Source organism: Chaetura pelagica, unplaced genomic scaffold (genome assembly GCF_000747805.2).
Source record: "Chaetura pelagica isolate M959 unplaced genomic scaffold, ChaPel_1.0 scaffold72, whole genome shotgun sequence".
Taxonomy (NCBI): domain Eukaryota; kingdom Metazoa; phylum Chordata; class Aves; order Apodiformes; family Apodidae; genus Chaetura; species Chaetura pelagica.
Genome location: NW_009952560.1, coordinates 2,968,413 through 2,986,865, shown reverse-complemented (window position 1 = coordinate 2,986,865; position 18,453 = coordinate 2,968,413). Strand labels below are relative to the sequence as shown.

The 18,453-nt window shown below is 51.1% G+C and overlaps 2 protein-coding genes across 2 annotated transcripts in view; one reads left to right on the top strand and one right to left on the bottom strand.

Annotated features, from left to right (window-relative positions):
* LOC104398973 (multidrug and toxin extrusion protein 2-like) overlaps window positions 1–11,352 on the bottom strand; it is a 50,637-nt gene extending 39,285 nt beyond the window's left edge. Inside the window, 1 exon segment of the mRNA XM_010009131.1 lies at window positions 11,349–11,352. Coding sequence (XP_010007433.1) covers window positions 11,349–11,352 — 4 coding nt within the window.
* NXN (nucleoredoxin) overlaps window positions 11,351–18,453 on the top strand; it is a 16,107-nt gene continuing 9,004 nt past the window's right edge. Inside the window, exons 1-5 of the mRNA XM_010009129.1 lie at window positions 11,351–11,380; window positions 11,716–11,833; window positions 13,094–13,227; window positions 13,605–13,705; window positions 14,155–14,261. Coding sequence (XP_010007431.1) covers window positions 11,351–11,380; window positions 11,716–11,833; window positions 13,094–13,227; window positions 13,605–13,705; window positions 14,155–14,261 — 490 coding nt within the window. The remainder of the gene's footprint in view (window positions 11,381–11,715; window positions 11,834–13,093; window positions 13,228–13,604; window positions 13,706–14,154; window positions 14,262–18,453) is intronic.

Here is an 18,453-nt window from a genome sequence, read left to right as displayed (position 1 = left end):
GAGTCCTCATCTCCTGCACCAGCTCTCTTATCTGCTGCTTTGGCTGATGAGCTTTAATTACTGAGATCACAACTGCTGTGTTTTCCTGGGGATGCTGTGGCTGCATTTGGCTCCTGGCATAACCTTCAGCTGTCCTAGAATGAGAGTTTCTGATGGCTATCATGGAATCATAGACTCAAAGAATGGTTTGGGTTGGAAGGGACCTGAAAGATCATCTAGTTCCAACCTCCCCTGCGTGGGCAGGGACACCTCCCACTAGACCAGGTTGCTCAAAACCCCATCCAACCTGGCCTCCAATCCATCAAAGCTGCTCGCCAAGGGAAGCAACAGCATCTTGTCCATCAAAGGAAGAGTTTGGCTGGCTCCTGGAATGGGCCCCTGAAGCCCATGCTTGGCTTTTGGTGGCGAGAGCAGGAGGTGTCTGAGCAGGCCTGTGCTCTTGGCCAGGGTAGATGAAAGAGTCCTCACCTACTGCACCAGCTCTCTTATCTGCTGCTTTGGCTGATGAGCTTTAATTACTGAGATCACAACTGCTGTGTTTTCCTGGGGATGCTGTGGCTGCATTTGGCTCCTGGCATAACCTTCAGCTGTCCTAGAATGAGAGTTTCTGATGGCTATCATGGAATCATAGACTCAAAGAATGGTTTGGGTTGGAAGGGACCTGAAAGATCATCTAGTTCCAACCTCCCCTGCGTGGGCAGGGACACCTCCCACTAGACCAGGTTGCTCAAAACCCCATCCAACCTGGCCTCCAATCCATCAAAGCTGCTTGCCAAGGGAAGCAACAGCATCTTGTCCATCAAAGGAAGAGTTTGGCTGGCTCCTGGAATGGGCCCCTGAAGCCCATGCTTGGCTTTTGGTGGCGAGAGCAGGAGGTGTCTGAGCAGGCCTGTGCTCTTGGCCAGGGTAGATGTCACAGGTCAGTTTTTGCCTGTTCACAACCTGCACACTGCACAAGCTGCAGGAAAAATTCCCCCAAGCAAACTGGGATTAAGCTGCAGGTTTTGTTCTCATTAGTGTAAAATCATAAAATCTGCTGTTTCTGATGTGTGTAAGGAGAGAAGGAGAATGAACTCCTGGAGAATGTAACCAGGGGATACTTAAAAGGCAAATTGTTTGCATACCTTCTTTAAAATTTGCATGAGTGTAGTAAAAGGTCATCGAAACTGCAGCCTTCTGAGAACCTCCTGCGGGTGGCTGATTGCAGGAGCCTGTTGCTAAGTGCTCCTGGAGACGGAATAAAGATGAAACAAGATAATTGAACAAGAAGGGGAGGGAGAGGAGGGAAAGCAGCTTGGAGCTCCCAGCCGAACCGCAGGGCTGCCAAGCGAGATGAGCGTGCTGGAGTTGGACTCGGTGGCTGCGTTTCATCAGTTCTGACCCAGGGCTGGGGAAGGGGGATGGCTGAGCCTGAAACTGAGCCTGAAACTTTGTGGCAGATCCTTGGAAGAAGCCACTTGGACACAAGCGAATTGCTTGCTTGTGTTTCCTGTGGTTTGTTCAAACGTGTTGCTTCCAAGCACTGAGGCTGGAGTGGGGCTGGGCAGGCAGGGTTTGCTCCCACAGCACTTTGTCATCTTTTCCTGGATCAAGTCTCTGCTCCTGCAGCCTGGCTTTTGTTAGCCTGGGATCTTCTTCCGGATGGTCAGTCCTCTTGGAAAGCAGCAGGATAAAATAAGAACATAAATGAACAAATCCAGATCAGAAAGCCTTCAACTCCGGATGACTTGAGGGTAATTTTCTGCCTGTCTTAGGTCAGGCTCTGCACTGAGGAAACAACTAATGGTTGCTTTGTGCATTGCAGAATCAAATAAACCCCTGATGCAGCTCCTTTTTATTGCCAAAAAGACAAGGAAGCAAAACTTTCTCCTTAACTTTGGTCATTCTTTTTAGTCAGAGCTCTGGTAAAAACACCAGGCTTTCTCTGTCTCCAGGAATCAATTTCCTAGGAGCAGTTTTCATGCCTGTTTCTGGAGTGTTTTTTGTCATTGTGGGGTGTTTTACAAACTCTGAATACAGTAACAACTGAAACACAGCCACAGCTGAGGAAGGTTGCCCCCAACACACAGCAGGCTTTGGCGTTTTACAAAGCATGTGATGGGCTCTTCCTTTTGCACAGAACCTCTGTCATTCCCGTGAAAAAGAGGAGGGGGCATTCCCACCATCCACCTCTCTGCATCACCTCCTGCCTTGCCATCGACTCGAAGCCTGGGTGGCAGAGCAGATGCTGGGCAGCCTTGCCCTGCTGCCATCTCCCTGCCTCAGGCTGGGGCTGCCTGTCAGCAGAGGGAATTCATCCTCCACATCTTATCTGACATGTTGAACGCCCTCGTGGGATTCGTGTTGTCATCATTTCCTGGCAGCAGCCTCTGGTTTGGCTGCTGCTGCTGCCTCTGAGCTGGGGCAGAGGGAGGGAGGCTGTGCCCAAGGCTCCTTCACACCCTGGCTGGTCCTGCCTTCCCAGTGCCCTGTTCCATCCCTGTGCTGAGTCCCGGGCTCTCACTCCTCTGAGAAATGGTGTCTCTGCTGATTTCCCTCAGTCAAGTCAGGATATAGCCAGAGCTTTTGACCTTGCTACTGATTTATCCCCGTCCCTGTGCATCTTTTTTAATTGGTTTGGCAGTTGCAAGGCTCAAGCCTTCAGATGAAGCCGAGGGAGCCCCATCCTGCTGCCTCCTTCCTCCTGCTCAGTGGCTTTGGGGCCTCTTGCCTGGGTGCTGGGTTTCGCAGGATGGATCAGGTTCCCTCTCTTGCCCTGCACCTGGCCCACCATGTGTGTGTGTGTCATAAACCCCCCGGCCCCAGCTGCCTGCCCTCTCTGGGCTCACCCAGCACTGGTTGTCCCTTCCATGCCTCTTCTGCCTTCATTCCTAGCCCAAACCATGTCTCTGCTCCTTCCCTGGGCCCTCCCAATTTCCCTCTCCCTTTGCCTTCTCCCCACAGGTGATGCCACCAGCTTTGCCAGGGCACACTTGGGTGGGAAAGCCCCTCTGCAAAAGAGCAGCTGAATGGGGACACGTCTCCTCCAGCTGCAGTTGAGATGTTGGTGCAGCTGAGCTGGGGGCAGCTTTGTTCTGCTCTGGTTATTGATGTGTGCAGGTGATTAATTGCAACCGTGGGACTCACCGCGGTGCTCAGAGTTCAGCAGCTCAGCATCGGGCGGGTTGGGCCTTCCAATCCTTGCAGCCTTTCTCCTGAGGGAGCCCTGTGTCAGTCTGGGGAGCAGGAGGAGAAGAGCTCAGCAGGGGAGTGTTTTCCAGGCAGCCTGACCCGTGGGATCCATCCTGCCAGGGCCCCGTTGGTGGGATGTTCTCAGCACAGGGCACCCGGCTCAGGGCGCTGGGCTCAGCTGAGGGTGAGGCAGGACACGGGGCCCTGAGCGTGTGTCACTGGTGCTGGTGTAGCCCAGAGCACTTCTGGTGGTGGGACAGTCACACAGGATGGACTTTATGGCTCCAGAGGAGAGGTCCCCTGCGAGGACCTGGGCTGTGCTGGGTCAGTGCAGGCTGTGTGATCCCCCTTCTGCCCCAAGAGCCCAGGAGCAGCAGGAAACTCCCGAGCTGTCCCTGGTAGGGATTGCTTGTGATCACCTGGTGAGATCCTGGTGTATTTCAACCTAAGCGTGGTTACAGACTGAGCCCCTCAACCTGTGCTGCCCTTCTGAGCTGTGAGTAGAGCCCCATGCCTGTCACTGCTCCTCCTGAAGCCCTGGCTCCCCTGGGTACCTTCCAGTGCTAAGAAATACTCTGTGTTGTCCAGCATTATTTTGGTCTGATTGTTGCAGGTTATCTTTCAGATTAACCCCTGAAAGAAACCCAGAAACCATACTAATACCTCACTGTGTGCATTAAGTGAAACAAAAATAAATCCCAGTTGCCCTGCAGATTTAAAAGGCTTTTGTGTGTGGTGGGAACTCTGTCTAAACTTGGTGCTTTTCAGAAGTGTTTGTTTCTTAACAATCTGGACTTGCAAGGTGTTTGACCTGCAGATCAGTGCCAGTGCTTGGTGCTGGCTGCCTTGGAGCAAACAGTAGCAGCAGAGCAAAGGTTTTGGGTAGGAAACCCAAGCTGTAACAACTCTGGCAGTCGTCCCCCTTCCAATGACAGATGAGACTGGGGACCAAGAGAGACCCTAAACTTCGATTCCACATCCCAGACTGCCCCCCCCAACCCTCTTCTTTCCTATAAACAGATGGAAAAATAACCTTTCCCCATAGAGAGAGAGAAATTATTATTTTTTCTTATTACCTTTGTGTTTACATAGCTGTTTCTTGCTTGGTGCTAGTCATTTGGGGGTGTAATTTATAGGGGTCATGTATGATACACTTCTACGTGTGTCTTGAATTTTTCCCACAAACACTTTAACTCCCTCCACCCTTAGTACTTTTTATGTGCTTGTCTTGCTGTCTTACCTACCAGGGAATTGTGAAAAAATGCCAGTGAAAAACAGGTAACAGAAGGTGGGTTCAAGGTGCTGGCAGAGCCCCTGGGTTCTGCATCCATCTTTGTGCAAGCCCATTCTCCTGGGGGTAAAAGGAGAGTGCTTCCCCCAAAGCAGAACTGCAGGGAGACATTGTTGATGAAATATCTTGAGATCTTCACATGCTAAGCCTCTTTTTAAGAGGTAAAGCAAGACATGGTGAAGAAACACCACATTTCTTGGAAATGCACAAAGATGTATTTCCTAATCCTGGGTTTGACGCTGCATCCTCAAATTCTACGTCTTCAGACTGTTGAGTACAATTTGAGGACCACTTGGAAAAAAGAGGTTTATAAAAGGCATCCTCATAGTGTTGATAGACCAGCCTGACTGTAGCATTCTCCCTGCACAATTTGCTGCCTGCATTTTTATCTGTATGTGTAGGAAAATGCTGCTTTGCCCTGATCTCGGGACCAAATCAAGCCAGCAGCCCAGCACTGCTTTGAAATTTGCACATAGAAACCAACCAGGCAGCTCTGGGCCCTGGGGCTTTGCTCTCCGTAGATCAAATTAACCACTTTTCAGCTCTGCTCAAATTAAATGTTTTCCTATCAGATGTGGGCTGCAGAGGATCCAGCCTGTCAGCCTGCATGTTTGGCTCACAGTCGGTTGGCTCAGCCTGGGAAGTGGCAAAGAGCAACAGTGCTGGGCAGAAAGAGGAGGAAGTGAGTGGACAGATGTGAGGTTGGGCTGGCCCAGGTTTCTCAGGCTGGGGCTTTGGCTATGGAGCTCCTTGGGGGAACAAAGAGCAGCCCATTTCTGGCAGCCACACTGCCAGAAAACCCCACGGAGAGGATTTCCTTCTGCTTCAGCTCCAAAGCTTTTGCCCTTGTGTTTCACCGTCGGGAAGAACAAAAGCCCAGGGTTGAAAGCTGCTCCTGCCAAGGTCTCCCCTGGCCACAAACCAGACCATACTGAGCTGGTCTCCTGCCGTGAAGCCACAAACAAGTAGAGGATGGAGGTGACAAGCAGAACTTCTGATTTGATTTGTTTATTTTTTAACTCGCACCGAGTCATGTGTTGGAATGTGACGGGTGGGGGAGCATCTGCAGCAGGCACTGCTGGGCAGGGTGCTGGGGGAAACTGGTCCTAAGGTTGGGTTTAACTGGGCTTATTTCCATTGTAGGCAGCGTGGGGGCCAAGGGGAATGATAACACAGCAGCCTGGCTGCCCCCCCAGTCCTTGTGTGCCAGAAGCACCCGTGCCCTGTGCCGTCAGCCTCAGCTGTTCACATCAATCTTGTTTATTGCAATTCCAGATCCTCCCTCATCAGCTCATTAGTGTTCTTGGTGCAGACCTCTCTCTCATCATTATATTTTGCAATTAGGTTTTAATTTGCTTTCAGAGAGAACCAGCAGCACAATAGCTGTTAATTTACCCTGAGCCTCACTCAGTCTCCTCCGTGTCTCAAGGTCAGACCTTGGCGTGCACCATCTGCCCCCGAAGCCTCCCCCACTGTCCTGCTGCATGTTGTTCCTGCATTGCATCCCCTTTCATTTATGTGGTTCCCTTATGCAGGAAGGGAGTGGAGCAGCAAGGGGTGGCTGGAAGTGACTGTTTCCACGTAAACGTCAGAAAAAACTTCTTTCCTTTGAGAGTGACAGAGCCCTGGGCCAGGCTGCCCAGAGAGGCTGTGGAGTCTCCTTCGCTGGAGACATACAAACCCACCTGGACACGTTCCTATGTGATGTGCTCTGGGTGACCCTGCTCTGGCAGGAGGGGTTGAACTAGATGATCTTTTGAGGTCCCTTCCAACCCCTAGGATGCTGTGATTCTGTGATGAGGAGCCTTCATTTGAGCTGAGCTTGAATCCCAGGGACAGGCGTGACCTGGTTTTAAATTGGCAGGGGGAGGGAGCAGCCTGTTCTGCAGCCCCTGCCTGCAGAGCCTGGGTGGCCCCTGGTGCTTGTAAACCCTTGAAGGCTCCATGTAAAAGCCACAGTTTGACATTGCAAAGAGCAAGGACAGAGAAGGCCCCCGCAGCGCGTGGTGGGGACGGCCGGGGCTGGATCCCCAGCCCTGAGCTGGGCTGGAGGCAAAGCTGGGAAATGGGCTCTGCCAGTCCCTGCTTCCCTGGACCAGGGGTGGTTTTTACCCCAGTGCTGCTTGTGAGTTCCTCAGACAGACTTCATGTTTCAGCCTGGGGCTCTGGAACAAGAGACCAGCAAGAGCTGAGCTCATGTCTGTAGTGGGAACCCCACTATGCTCTCGCATGGGCACTGGGGCTGCTGGAAGAGCAGGGTCCTTCCAACGCCTCCCCAGAGGAATTGCCCAGACCCTGGGGGTGTTGCCTTCAAGGATGGATTTTTATGAGAAAAGAGGCTTTGCATTCCATGTAGCAGAAAGCAGCAGCCGTCCACACTGGGAACAGGTCCATTGTTGCTGAGGGATCTGCTTCTGAGGTTTTAAACCAGCTTTGTCTGGCTGTTGCTGGGGAGAGTGGGAGCGTGGGGTGCAAGATGGGCAGAGGCAGTGTCTGCCCTGCTGCTGGCAAGGGCAGGTGCCTCTGAAACCTCTGCATCTCCTGGTGGAGGCAGCTCCATATCCTATGGAGCAGTGAGAGGTTTTATGGTCCAGGTTCACGCAACAGCAGAGAAATGCAACCCCCAAGCAGGGTGGGAGAACTGCTTTCCCACCATCCAGGGCTCATTTCACTGCAAGCAGATGTGTTTTATCTTCCCCAGTGTTAACTGCTGCAGCTCGGGATTTATGTTCCGTAAGGGAATGCAACCAAGGGCTGATAAATCAATCAGCACAACCAAAAATAGAGCTCAGCAGCTTTTGGGAGCAGGGGATCCCTTCTCCACTAGTACCCACAGAGCAGGAGGGGATTTCATCTGCCCCGGCCGAGTGCCAGCCCTGGGCAGGAACAGCCCTGTGCTGCTGGGGGGACCTCTCCTCTGACACCTTTATCTGGAAAAATGACTGCAGCTGCCTGCAGAGCTCTCCAACGTGCCTCTCAGCCAGGCATTTCCCAGTCACCAGCGTGGGGGAAATAACCCAGCCAGCAGCTGGTGTGGAGAGCAGCTTTGTGAGAGGCTGTGGGGCTGCTGCCCGGCCCTGCGGGGCTCTGGGGATCCCCTCCCACCTCAAATAATCAGCTCTAAAGCCTCTGGTGGCTGCTGGTGGATGGAGTTGCAGAGAGATCCCAGGGCTGCGGTTTCCAGGTCCTTCAGGACTTTGTGGTGATGCTTTGTGTGGGGATAATGTTACTGGAGGAATCTGGTGACTCTGGTTTTTCCACTGGACTGCTGGACTTAACCACCTGCACAGGAGCCAGAGAGGTTTCTGTGCAGCTGAGCAGCCTGGGCTGCCTCTTTCGAGGGGGTGTATCTCCTCACTGCTTCCCCAGCTGGCATCCTGGGGTGAGGATTGAGTTCAGCAGTTGTGTAGCCTGAACCAGCAGCGACGGGCACTCCGAGAGGATCAGCTGCTTTCGGGCTGAATAGTCCCTAGATTATTTCCACATCTGTGTTAGCTTTGGCTTGATCCCACAGATTTGCAACAGCTGTTGGGAAGCGGAGCAGAGATCCCCTCTTTAAATGGACGATCAAATCCTCAGAGTGTGGAGTATGTTATTTCTATGTCATCCTCTTCACGGCAGGAAAAACAGCTTTTAAAAGTTGCTGAGGCAGCTCTCTCTGCCCTGCTGCCTGGGCTATCATCTCATCATCCTGTGGTTTCAGAGGAAGTTGTAATTTGCTTTCTGCAGCCCACGCCCCACCCGACACAGGATCCTCTGCGAGGTACGTGGTTGGGCAGGTACAAGGGGTGTCTTTTTTCCTCCTGGGCTTTTCTTCCTGCCTGGACCACAACCAGTGGGTCTACGCCAAGGAGGAGCTCATCTCCTTTCCAGAGCCTGCATGTGTGCAAACCCTCAGCATTTATCCTGAGAAAAACTAACTGGTGCAATAGATTGCCACAAGGTGGGTTAGGTTGTGCTGGTATTCAGAGGCTTTAGGTGAAGAGCAGATGTCTTTGCTGGAAGCTGCAGTTCAGCTGTGAAATAATGGTGTGGGAATCCTACAGGGAGCTGTCTTACCCAAAAAGCCCAGCTGAAATGAGCCAGGCCTATTCCCTATCAAGGTTCTGCTCTTTTGGGTCAGACCTGCAGTAAGAGGAGCCATCAGGCTTCCCTGAGAGGTGTCTGACAGGCTTTGGGAAGCTGAGCCCAGCTGAAGAGGACCAGGGCAGTGGGAATGCTGGCAGACCCTGGCACTCATCCTGCGACGCATGCGCTTCTCGTTCCACAGCAGCTTTCCCAGCACACAGGAGAATCATCAGCCCAAACTGCTCTGCTTTAAACAGCACATTCATGGGCTTGCCCATACAGACAGTGACATTAACGTGGTTAGTGTGTTGAGACCACTAATTTGCAATTCAAGCCTTTTATAACCAGGCTTCAAATGGGGAGCCAGTTTCAGTCTTCCTAATGTGCAATTGTCGTGTTTGTTCATCCGTGCTGGGTGATGGGTTTCAGTGATAACCCAGGCAGAAAATAGGTTGCACACAGTGAGTGCTGCGGGTGAATGGAGCTCTGGGTGGTTGGTGTGACCTGGGGTGGCTGGTGGTGGTGTCTGGGAGCTGTGTGATGCTGGGGGCTTCTGGGCAGATGTAAGGTAGGACCTGGCAGTTTTGTTTGCTTGTTCTCGTTCTCCCAAGGTGTGACTGAGCAGGATGTGACTTTCCTTGGGCTCGAGTCTTAGAGCCTGGTGATGGACACACTTCCCCAGCAGCAGATGCCACGTTGAGCTTTTTTGATGCTTTTTGACCCTTTCCACACACACTCAGCTTCAGGCTTGCTTGAGGTATTCTCCTGTGGACCCTCAGTGATGAGTTAGAGGTGACAACCCTGTGTTTCATGGGGACAGTATCTGCAGGATTACCTGCAGATGTCTGGGCAGCCAAGACTAGTCACTGCAAAGGCACTGTGGGGCCAGAGGGCCTGATGGCATACATGTCCTGAGAAGACCCAGAGCTAGTTATTGGCAAGAGTTGCCAAGTCTGCTGGACCACAGAGACTGCCTGGAGCCAGCCCTGCCCCGCTCGCTCCGGTGCTGCCAGTGAGAGCAGGGCTGGTTTCGTCTTATCCCCTTATCTGGGGTGTCCTGGCCCCATCCCTCTGAGTACAGTGAGTCTTGGCTCTGGAGTGCAGACCCCAGCCAAGCAAAATGGCCAGGGCCCACCACAGTGCCCCAGGGGTTGTGCTGGCCAGAGATACCAGGCTTGGTAAAGCAGGAGTGTAATATAAGCAGCTATTTAAAGAGAATGATCCAATTGCTAGTTGTAATTTCCTCATTGTTTGCAACACCCTTTTAAAAGCCTGTGATCCTTATTAAGAGCTTTTCCCCACCCTTGAAAGTTCATAAAAGTGGATTTTACCTTCTGTGGTTTGAACTCACTGGTGGTGAGGGGGCTGGTTTGCAGTTCCTGTGATTTCTTTTGTTCCTTTTCACGCTCGAGGCCTCTTGGTTTGTTGAATCAGCATCATGAATGAACCTGCTTGTCCCAAGGAATAGTTCTACTGGAAACTGAAGGCTGGTGGGCAGGACACAAAACGTTGCCTTTCTCTGGGCCCTAGTAGATGAAGGTTAATGAAGTCTTCCTAGCTCAGGGTTAGTGTTTTCTGTCAGACCCCAGAGCGTTTTGCTCAGACTCCATTGCAGGCAGGTTGGCTTGAGTCACTCCTTCAGGTGTCTCGTTTGTTAAAAGGTGTTGGAAGAAATACTTAACACAGTGACATTAAAACCTGGCTGTGGATGGGTCTTTCTCCCTCAGCTAGATCTCTGGTGAGCAAACCCAGGGATATGGTTTGCTTTGCCTGAACATTGCATCTCTTTCCTGCCCTGGTTTGCCTGGTCCCCAGATCAGTCCCATCTCAGGAGGTGGGGTTGGCTCTGTTTGGAAATCAGGGATGATGATCCATAGAGTAGTGGCCTCTTTCTCTGGGAAGGCTTCTGGGTTCTGTTTCCACATGAGATACTGGTGGAAGCAGCAGGAGGTTGTGTGAGGGTTTCTCCAGCTCTCATGCTCAAACCCGTGGCTGGTGCTGGGTGGGATTCTCAGTCCTCTCCTGCTTTTCTCCTGTTTCTGGGTTTTATTCTCCAAACCCCAACGAGCTGTAAACACCCAGAGCCTGAGGGGCTTTACAGAGGAGAGCTTAGGGGAAGGTGGTGATTCATTTCCTTCCCCTCTGGCTCTCAGCTGTGGTTTGGCTTTTGTTTAAGAGTTTGATAATTCACTGTTGGGCTGTTTAGGTTGAAATGTTTGGAGAAATGTAAGAAAATGTGGTGATTGCAGCAGCTCCTCTGTGCATGGTGGGGAGACCAGCTCCTCCAGCCACAACCAGCCCACACCTGCAGGTTGGGCCCTGCCAGCAGCTTTGTTTTCTCCCCATCCCAGGGAGCTTCTGTACATGGGTTAAGCTCCAAATTACCCTGTGCCAGAAGCCTGTGCTGAGAAATGTCACCCCAGGTCTAGGTGACACCCGGAGTATTCAGTCACCAGTGTTGTGTGGAGCCAAGCTCCCTGCAAAAACTAATGACCAGCAACATCTAGACCAGGACACCCCAAATATGACCATCAGCCAGTGGAGACCTCTGTGAGTCTGGCAGTGTGGGAGGGATGAGCTGAGTTGTGCTGCCCCCAGGGTAGTGTCAAACCCATTAATCAACTCCTGGGAACAAACCTGGGAAGCCCCAGTTGCAGAAGAATTGGGTTTCTGTGTGCTGGACTTGTTTGCAGCAGGGATGTGTCTTGGCAGGGGTTGCTGGATTGTTTAATGAACATTGAAATGGGAGAGGAGGAAGCAGCCAGGGAAGTACTACAAATTACTTCAGAGCAGAGGCATTACAACTATTTGTGCTTACCCATGTCTTCTAAACAAATACCTCAAAGTATGGTAAACATCCTCATTTTACTTGCAAAGAGACAAATGCAGCAGGAGGAGAAGCTTTACCTGTGCTGACTGGCAAGCCCATGACAGGAATGAGACCAACGCTGGTCTCACCTGTGGTGTGAGGGGCTGGTGCTGATGGTGAGGGTCTCTGTGGGCACTGGGTGTCCAGGCTGGCCCAGCAGCTCTGGAGAGATACCCTCACTGTCCTTCACACGTGTTGCTGAAGCACCAGCTCTGTTTCTGTGCTTACCTCTGATCTGAAAGGTAATGCCCCCAAATTGTCCTCTTCCCACCACCAAGTTTACCTTTCTCCTCATCCCTCCCAATCTCTTTTACAGCTGAAGCTGTGGAACAAGTACAGAGTCTCCAACATTCCTTCCCTGATATTTATCGATGCCTCCACTGGGAAGGTGGTTTGCAGAAATGGCCTCCTGGTAATCCGAGATGACCCAGAAGGTAAGTCCTGTGTGCCAGAAAGCATGGGCACATGGCTGCCTTTTTATTTCATTTTTAATTGCCTTGGAGGGGGAAGAAAAAAAAGGAAACAAACTGCTATTGTCATACTTAACTAATTGAGGCACTGCATTATTTTCAGCATAAAATTTTCTGCATCATTCCTGCCAGATCTTGCGTTTTGGTTTTGCTTGTTGAAAGGAACAAAGATTTCCCCTCCAGGAATTTTGTCTGAAGTGCTAATGAGGAAAAAGTTAGACTAACTGAAGCATTAAGTTTGGATTTTTCCCTGATGGAAGCACATGGACAGGCAGACTAAGGGCCCAGATATCCCATAGCTTGAAAGCAGAATCCTTCCAAAATGCTGAGTGGGACTTTGTCACTGACATCACCCTCTGCTCAGATAATGAATTCCCTGTTATTTACAAATGCAGCAGAAAAACGCTACTGTTCTCTGTTACTGAGGTTTACTGTGCTGGGGGTTGGTGTGAAATCCATCTTCTTCCAATTTGCAAAAACCAAAATGAGCAGAAATGTGTGTTTTTGCTGACAGACTCTGCAGCCCCACGAGGCCGCGCGCGTCACCCGCTCGTCCTGTCCTCGTGCAGCAGATGCTGAGTGTGGTGACTTGAGTCTTTCATTCAGGTGGCAGGAACTGTGCAGCAAGTACATGCTGTGGCCTGGGCCATCTGTGGTGTTTCCTCCTCTCTGGCAGAGTACATAAATCGATTGCTCTGGGAGCTGGCAGCAGATGATTCAGAGCATGTGTTCATGTGTATGCACACATGCTTGCTTTGGGGTGCAGAGAGTCTAAGTTTAGTTTATATATAGGTTTATAAATTAAAAAAAAAAACCTGTATGTAAACCACCATTTATATATATATAAGGTTTTATAAATAAATCTGTGTGTATATATAAAAAACCCTCTAAGGTTGGTATCAGTATAAGGCAAATAGTCTGACTGCATTCCTGAGCACGTACCACCTTGCCCTCTTGTTAAAACAAATGCTGTTGGTAAGGAAAAGGTGCCTCATCGGGCACAAAACCAAAGCAGGCTTCATCAAGCCAAAGGTGCTACAACTCAGGTGAGGCTGCAGCCTACCTGTGAGAAAGAGCTGGCCCTGGCTCCACTGCAGAGCTTGGCACCATCTTTGCAGAAGGTGGGATGGGGTTGTTTTTGGTGGAACTTTTTGAAACTGTAATGCTGCACGTGTATCTTGCTGGTTTGTGTCTTCTTTCCATCCCCATCCTGACCTTCTCTAGGTCTGGAGTTCCCCTGGGGGCCAAAACCCTTCAGTGAAGTTGTTGCTGGGCCTCTGCTAAGGAACAATGGCCAGACACTAGACAGCAGTGCCCTGGAGGGCTCGCACGTTGGGGTCTACTTCTCTGCACATTGGGTGAGTAGTAGGTGCTTTGCAGAGCAACTAGAGTGAGCTCTTGCTCTGTGGAAGGGTGAACGTCTCAGGCTGGCTGGTGGTGAAGCAATTAAGATGCTCCAGCCATTCTTGGAAGAAGCTTCAGCATTGCAGTGGCCTGTGGTCCTCAGCTGGCCCTTCAGAAGGGGAAGAACGTTCAGATTTAAAAAATGGAAGAGGTTTTGTTGGCAACTTAGGGGCCATAAGCCCCAGCCATGTTCAAGACTGATGCCTGACGCTTCAGCAAAGATGAGGTCCCATCTGTCTTTTCATGGTCAGTTGGGTCACCTGAACCTGCTGGGTGTGGGTCTGGCCCTGTGAAGGAGGCAATGTCCTCATGACCACGTTGTGTTCCGCAGTGCCCGCCGTGCCGCAGCCTCACCAGGGTCCTGGTGGAGTCCTACCGGAAAATCAAGGAAGCAGGGCAGAAGTTTGAGATACTCTTCGTTAGTGCAGACAGGTAAGGAAGCCCTAACATCCACTGCAGGCAGAGCTGGCTGCCCCCAAGCTGGGAAGCTCTGATTTGAGGAGGAAGTTTGGTTTGGGGCAGAGCAGGTTGGCTCTGGTATCAGCAAAGCTGCCCAAGCAGTGAAGGGCAAAGGGGGCTTAGCAAGGGCAGCGTTGGGCTGAGAGCAAGTTCTGCCCATGGAGCAGCTCAGGATTTTGCTTTGTGGCTTGTGGGCCTGAAGGTGCTCGAGCTGCTGCTGTCACCACGGGTTGACATACAGATGCCCTGGACCCCTTCTTGACGGAACCGGGGGATTTCAAGGTGGTCTCGCTCTGCCCGCACTGTGTGTCTGCTGGCAGCCCTGACCAGTGGGCTTTGCTGGAAGGGATAAAGGGCTCGGCAGGCCAGGTTTGTAATGAGGAGCTGCACCCTGGATGCCATGCCCTGTTCCCCTTGCACAGGTCAGAGGACTCGTTCAAGCAGTACTTCAGTGAGATGCCCTGGGTGGCTGTGCCCTACGCTGACGAGGCCCGACGGTCGCGCCTGAACCGACTCTACGGGATCCAAGGTAGGAACCCAGGCTGCTGCAGGGCTCTCCTTCCTGCTCCTTTTGTGGAATATTTGTAATGTCTCCTCTTGTTTTAACTAAAACAAGAAAACAGCAAAGCACAGTGCCCCAGGCAGGGCCGCTTCGTGTTTCTGCTCTCCACAGACTCACATTCCTACCACCTGCCAGGCAGGCTGTTAGTTGAAACAGGACTTCCATAAACAACCTAATTCTTCCTGGAAACTTGGAAGCTGTTTTTGGCTTGGATGTTTTTTGCCTAATTACTGATTTATTTATTTTTTGCTTTTTCTTGAAGGTTTAAATTTCATTTTCTTGCTTTTTCATGTACCACAAAGGCAGGCCATCGTTCTGTGCAGAGGCTGGGGAAGGTGGCATCTGGTTTCTGTTAGTGATATGAATTACAGAAGAGTGTGTGTTTGATGTAAACCATGGCTTTGCCTTTACTGTACGTGCCAGTGCCAGAATTCCAGCAGCCCTGGCTGCTCGGAGGGGCAGGAGAGAGGTTCTGTGTGTCTAGGTGGCTTCAAAGCATCCTGAAGATGATACAAGCTCACAGCAGCCCTCCTGGAGGCTGGCACCTTGTTCCTGAAGGGGACAAACTGCAGAGCAGAGACATGCAAGGTGAACAGCTTGCAAGCAGGTCTTCTGTACAGCCATGTGGTTTCTCCCTGTGGTTTAAAGGTCTGGCTGCAACTTGCCTGTTTCGTACCCATTTGCATGCAGCATTGGGGAGATGGGCACAGGCTGGCAGAGGGTTAATAAGGTTTACAGGCTAGGAAGGGTCAGGGGAGCAGGAGTGTTGCCAAAAGTGGCCCAGGACTTGGGGAGAAAGGCAGGAGAAATAATCCCTTCTTGGGTTCCTCTCCGAACACCCCTTCTGGGGTGAGCTCAGGTGCTGTTGCTCAGCTCTGTTCCTTGACCTCAAACCAAGAATAACCATTTGCCTGCTTTAAATAACCATCATTTTGCTGCTTAATTACCTTCCCATGAGGCAGGAGCTTTCCAAATTCATCCATCTTTCCCCCAGCCCTCTCACAAACCTCCCCAGTGCCGGTTTCAGTGCAGGACGGCTGCCAGTTTCACTGGGACTTTCTGTAAATAAGGGGTCCAGCCGTGGATACGTGAGCACCAGGCATGCTGTAGCCAGGGAAACAATGACAACAGCTTTCCCTCTGACTCCAGCCACTGGCTCCTTAAATATCTCTCTTCATTGTGTGCTGACCTGAAAATGTAAATAGTTGCTGTTCCCCTGCATCCTGACCTCGTTCTCTGCCAGGGAAGCTCCCACATTTACCCCCTGCCTTTCAGCTGCTCTCCCAGGGATCCTGACCCTGAGATTTGGGCCTGTTTGAGTGCAAACCCTTCTGCTTATCTGTCATGGCTTTCCTGTAAAGTGGGAATCTCTCCACAAGGATAACCTGCAATCCCACAAAGTCACATGGAAATGCAGAGATAGGCTGATTTGCACCTGGCATGGGAGGCATCACTGTCCCACCTCCCTGCCTGCCCAGGAACCTCCCAGGCTTGGCTGGGCTTGTGTTTCCCCCCCATGATCTGGGATGGAGCAGGGGGCTGCAGGGAGGGTGTCAAGGCACTGGGAGACAAGGGACAGGGCTGGAGGTGAACCCTGGAGCTGCTCTTCAGGGCTCCAGCTTGTCCTTGATCCTGAGGCAGTGACCCAGGATCCTCTGTGCCAACTACATGGTTGCCCTCCTGTTTGCAGTCAAAGCTTTTGCAGCAGGCTGCTGCACCCACTGTAGTGAAAGCTTTCTGCAGACAGATCTCTATGTCCTGGGCTCAGCTCATCACCACTTGGTGGTATTGGACCTGAGTGAGAAATGAGACCCATGTAATCTGGCCTGCATTTCCCTGGATACGTGGCTCCTGCTTCTCTGAAGCCCCTTTCAGAGCTGCATCTATGCACCAGTAAGAGCACGTAGCCCAATCAGTGTCCAGGTTACCATCCTGGTAGTGCCCTGGGTTGAGAGCCCAGCATGCAGATGGACTGTTTTTTCCACTGGTTTTTGTAAGGCTGGGAGCTGAAACAACAGAAGAGCTTGTCTACCCTGACTGCTTTAAGTTCCTGAGTAGTGGAAAGCAGCAAGCGAGTCAAATCTCTTGTTGTTTTAGTCCTGTGCTGGCCCCTGCAGCACTCAAAAACTCAGTATAAAATGTAAGTTGAGTTATTGGCCTTTATTTGGGTTTACTTGAATACCTCTATTCATAACCCATGTGCAGTCAGTGGGCTGTACCCTACCCACCTATATTAAATTGCTTCTGGGTGCAGCACTATCCTGGGAGAGAGTCATGGCTTGTGTTGTGGCTCCTTAGACATAATTCTCCGCTGTGGGTGCTGCTCCTGCTCAGCGTGGTCCTGCCTTGGGTGAAATCCCCGATGTTAGCTCTCCTATGGGGTGGGGAGCAGGGTAAATTTTATGCCTGGACAGGAATCCCCCTCTTCTTGTTGTTTTGTATCTTGGGAGAGCTTTTGGGTTCCTGAATATTCCCTGTGGGCTCTGTGGTGTCTCTCTGGGATTTGCAGTGCCTTGAGCTCAGACACCCACAGGTCAGTCTCACAGCTGGGCTGGTGGGAACAGCCTGGAAGTTACTGTTGTGGGAGGTTTCTCGTAGCAGGTTTCTGGGTCTTTCTTCTGAAAAGGTGAAAAACCAGCAGTAAAACACACCACTGTGGTTGGTGTGTTCTGAATGTTGGCATCACGTCCATTTTGATTACTCACCCGGCAGACTTAATGCAGATGAGATTTCCATGTCAGGTATGGGTTCTATTCTATAAATAAGTAAATGTGTTGCCAGGTTCAGTAACAAACCATTTGGTCCCTGTGTTTTCATAAAGCACAAGCCCTGTGGGAACCCAATCCATTTTCTAATGCATAAAATCAAACTGAGCCCGTTTATGCTAATTCTCCTCCAAGCTTATACAATATTCATTGCTGAGTGTCTGATCTGTGATTCTTCTTGATAGGTAAATTCTGGTGTTATGACTCATGGCAATTACCAAATCCCTGCCAAAACGTGCTAAAATAACAAATAGTGGCTGGGATGAGCAGGGAGAGGGGAGTTGAGGGAGGAAGTTTCAGGGTTAGCAGGTGTGAATAAGGTTAAGGATGGTTCCCATGGTCCTGTGCAAAGAGGGCATGTTTGCCAGGGGAGCAGTAACAAGATTTGCCTGGGAAGACAAGGCTGATCCTATGGGATGTCCCCATGAGCCTGGTAAGGCTGTGTCCTAACCACAGGGACCTGGCCAGGGATGTGCAGGAAGGAGCTGGAGACACAAGGCAGTGATGCTCAGGACCCGAAGCAGATGGGTTGTGGCAACCTCAGCCTTCTCCAGGTGGGTCCAGAAAGGAAACCAGAGGCTCTGTGGCTGGTGAGAAACCTGTGATGGAGGGTGAAAGTTGCAGAGATTGATCCAGCATGTCACATACTTCCTAACGGACTGAAAACCCAGGCTCGAGTTTTCTGGTGTGTAACTTAATATTCCCCGAGCGTGTTAAACCCAGGATATTTTAATTATCTTAAAGACTTCTTGTTTTCTGAGCCCGTTCTTTATTTGTAGTTGGAGGTTTTGGTGGCTGGGTGCTTTGCTGTGTGTCTGCATACACAAATCAGGTACAGTCTGGATGCTTTGGATGGTGGATGGAGTCCCTGATGGCTGTGGGATCCCAGTCACAGCATCTGTGTCTGAATTGTGCCCCTCATTTTCCCAGATCAGCAAAGCTCATTTGGAATCTCTGCCTTGGCATCCTGCATTGTTCAGGCTGCCTGGTGACAGGGTACTGAGCTGAACCCACGTTTCTGGCCTCATGTCTAATGGTTAGGAGAGGATGGAAAAGCAGGCATTTGGGACAGAGATGGGAATCCTAAATGGAAAAAGATTAGAATCAGGAGGGATGCTGATCACCACGTGCTTCTGGCTCCAGCAGTAGTTTGTGCCTTGCAGGGTAGGGCCAGAGTGAATTTCCCAATTCCTTCCAGTCTGTTTAACCCATCCCTGCCCTAGAGCTGTTTGGAATACCAGCAGGTAATGAATAAGCCTTTTTATGATACAGAATGGTGTTCTTGGCATGCCCTTAGGATTTGCAAGCCCAGCTATCGCCGTTCCTGTGCTGCTCTCGCACTAGCCCTGCACACCAGCAGCACTGCTCACATTCCTGCAGGCAGGCGTGGGACA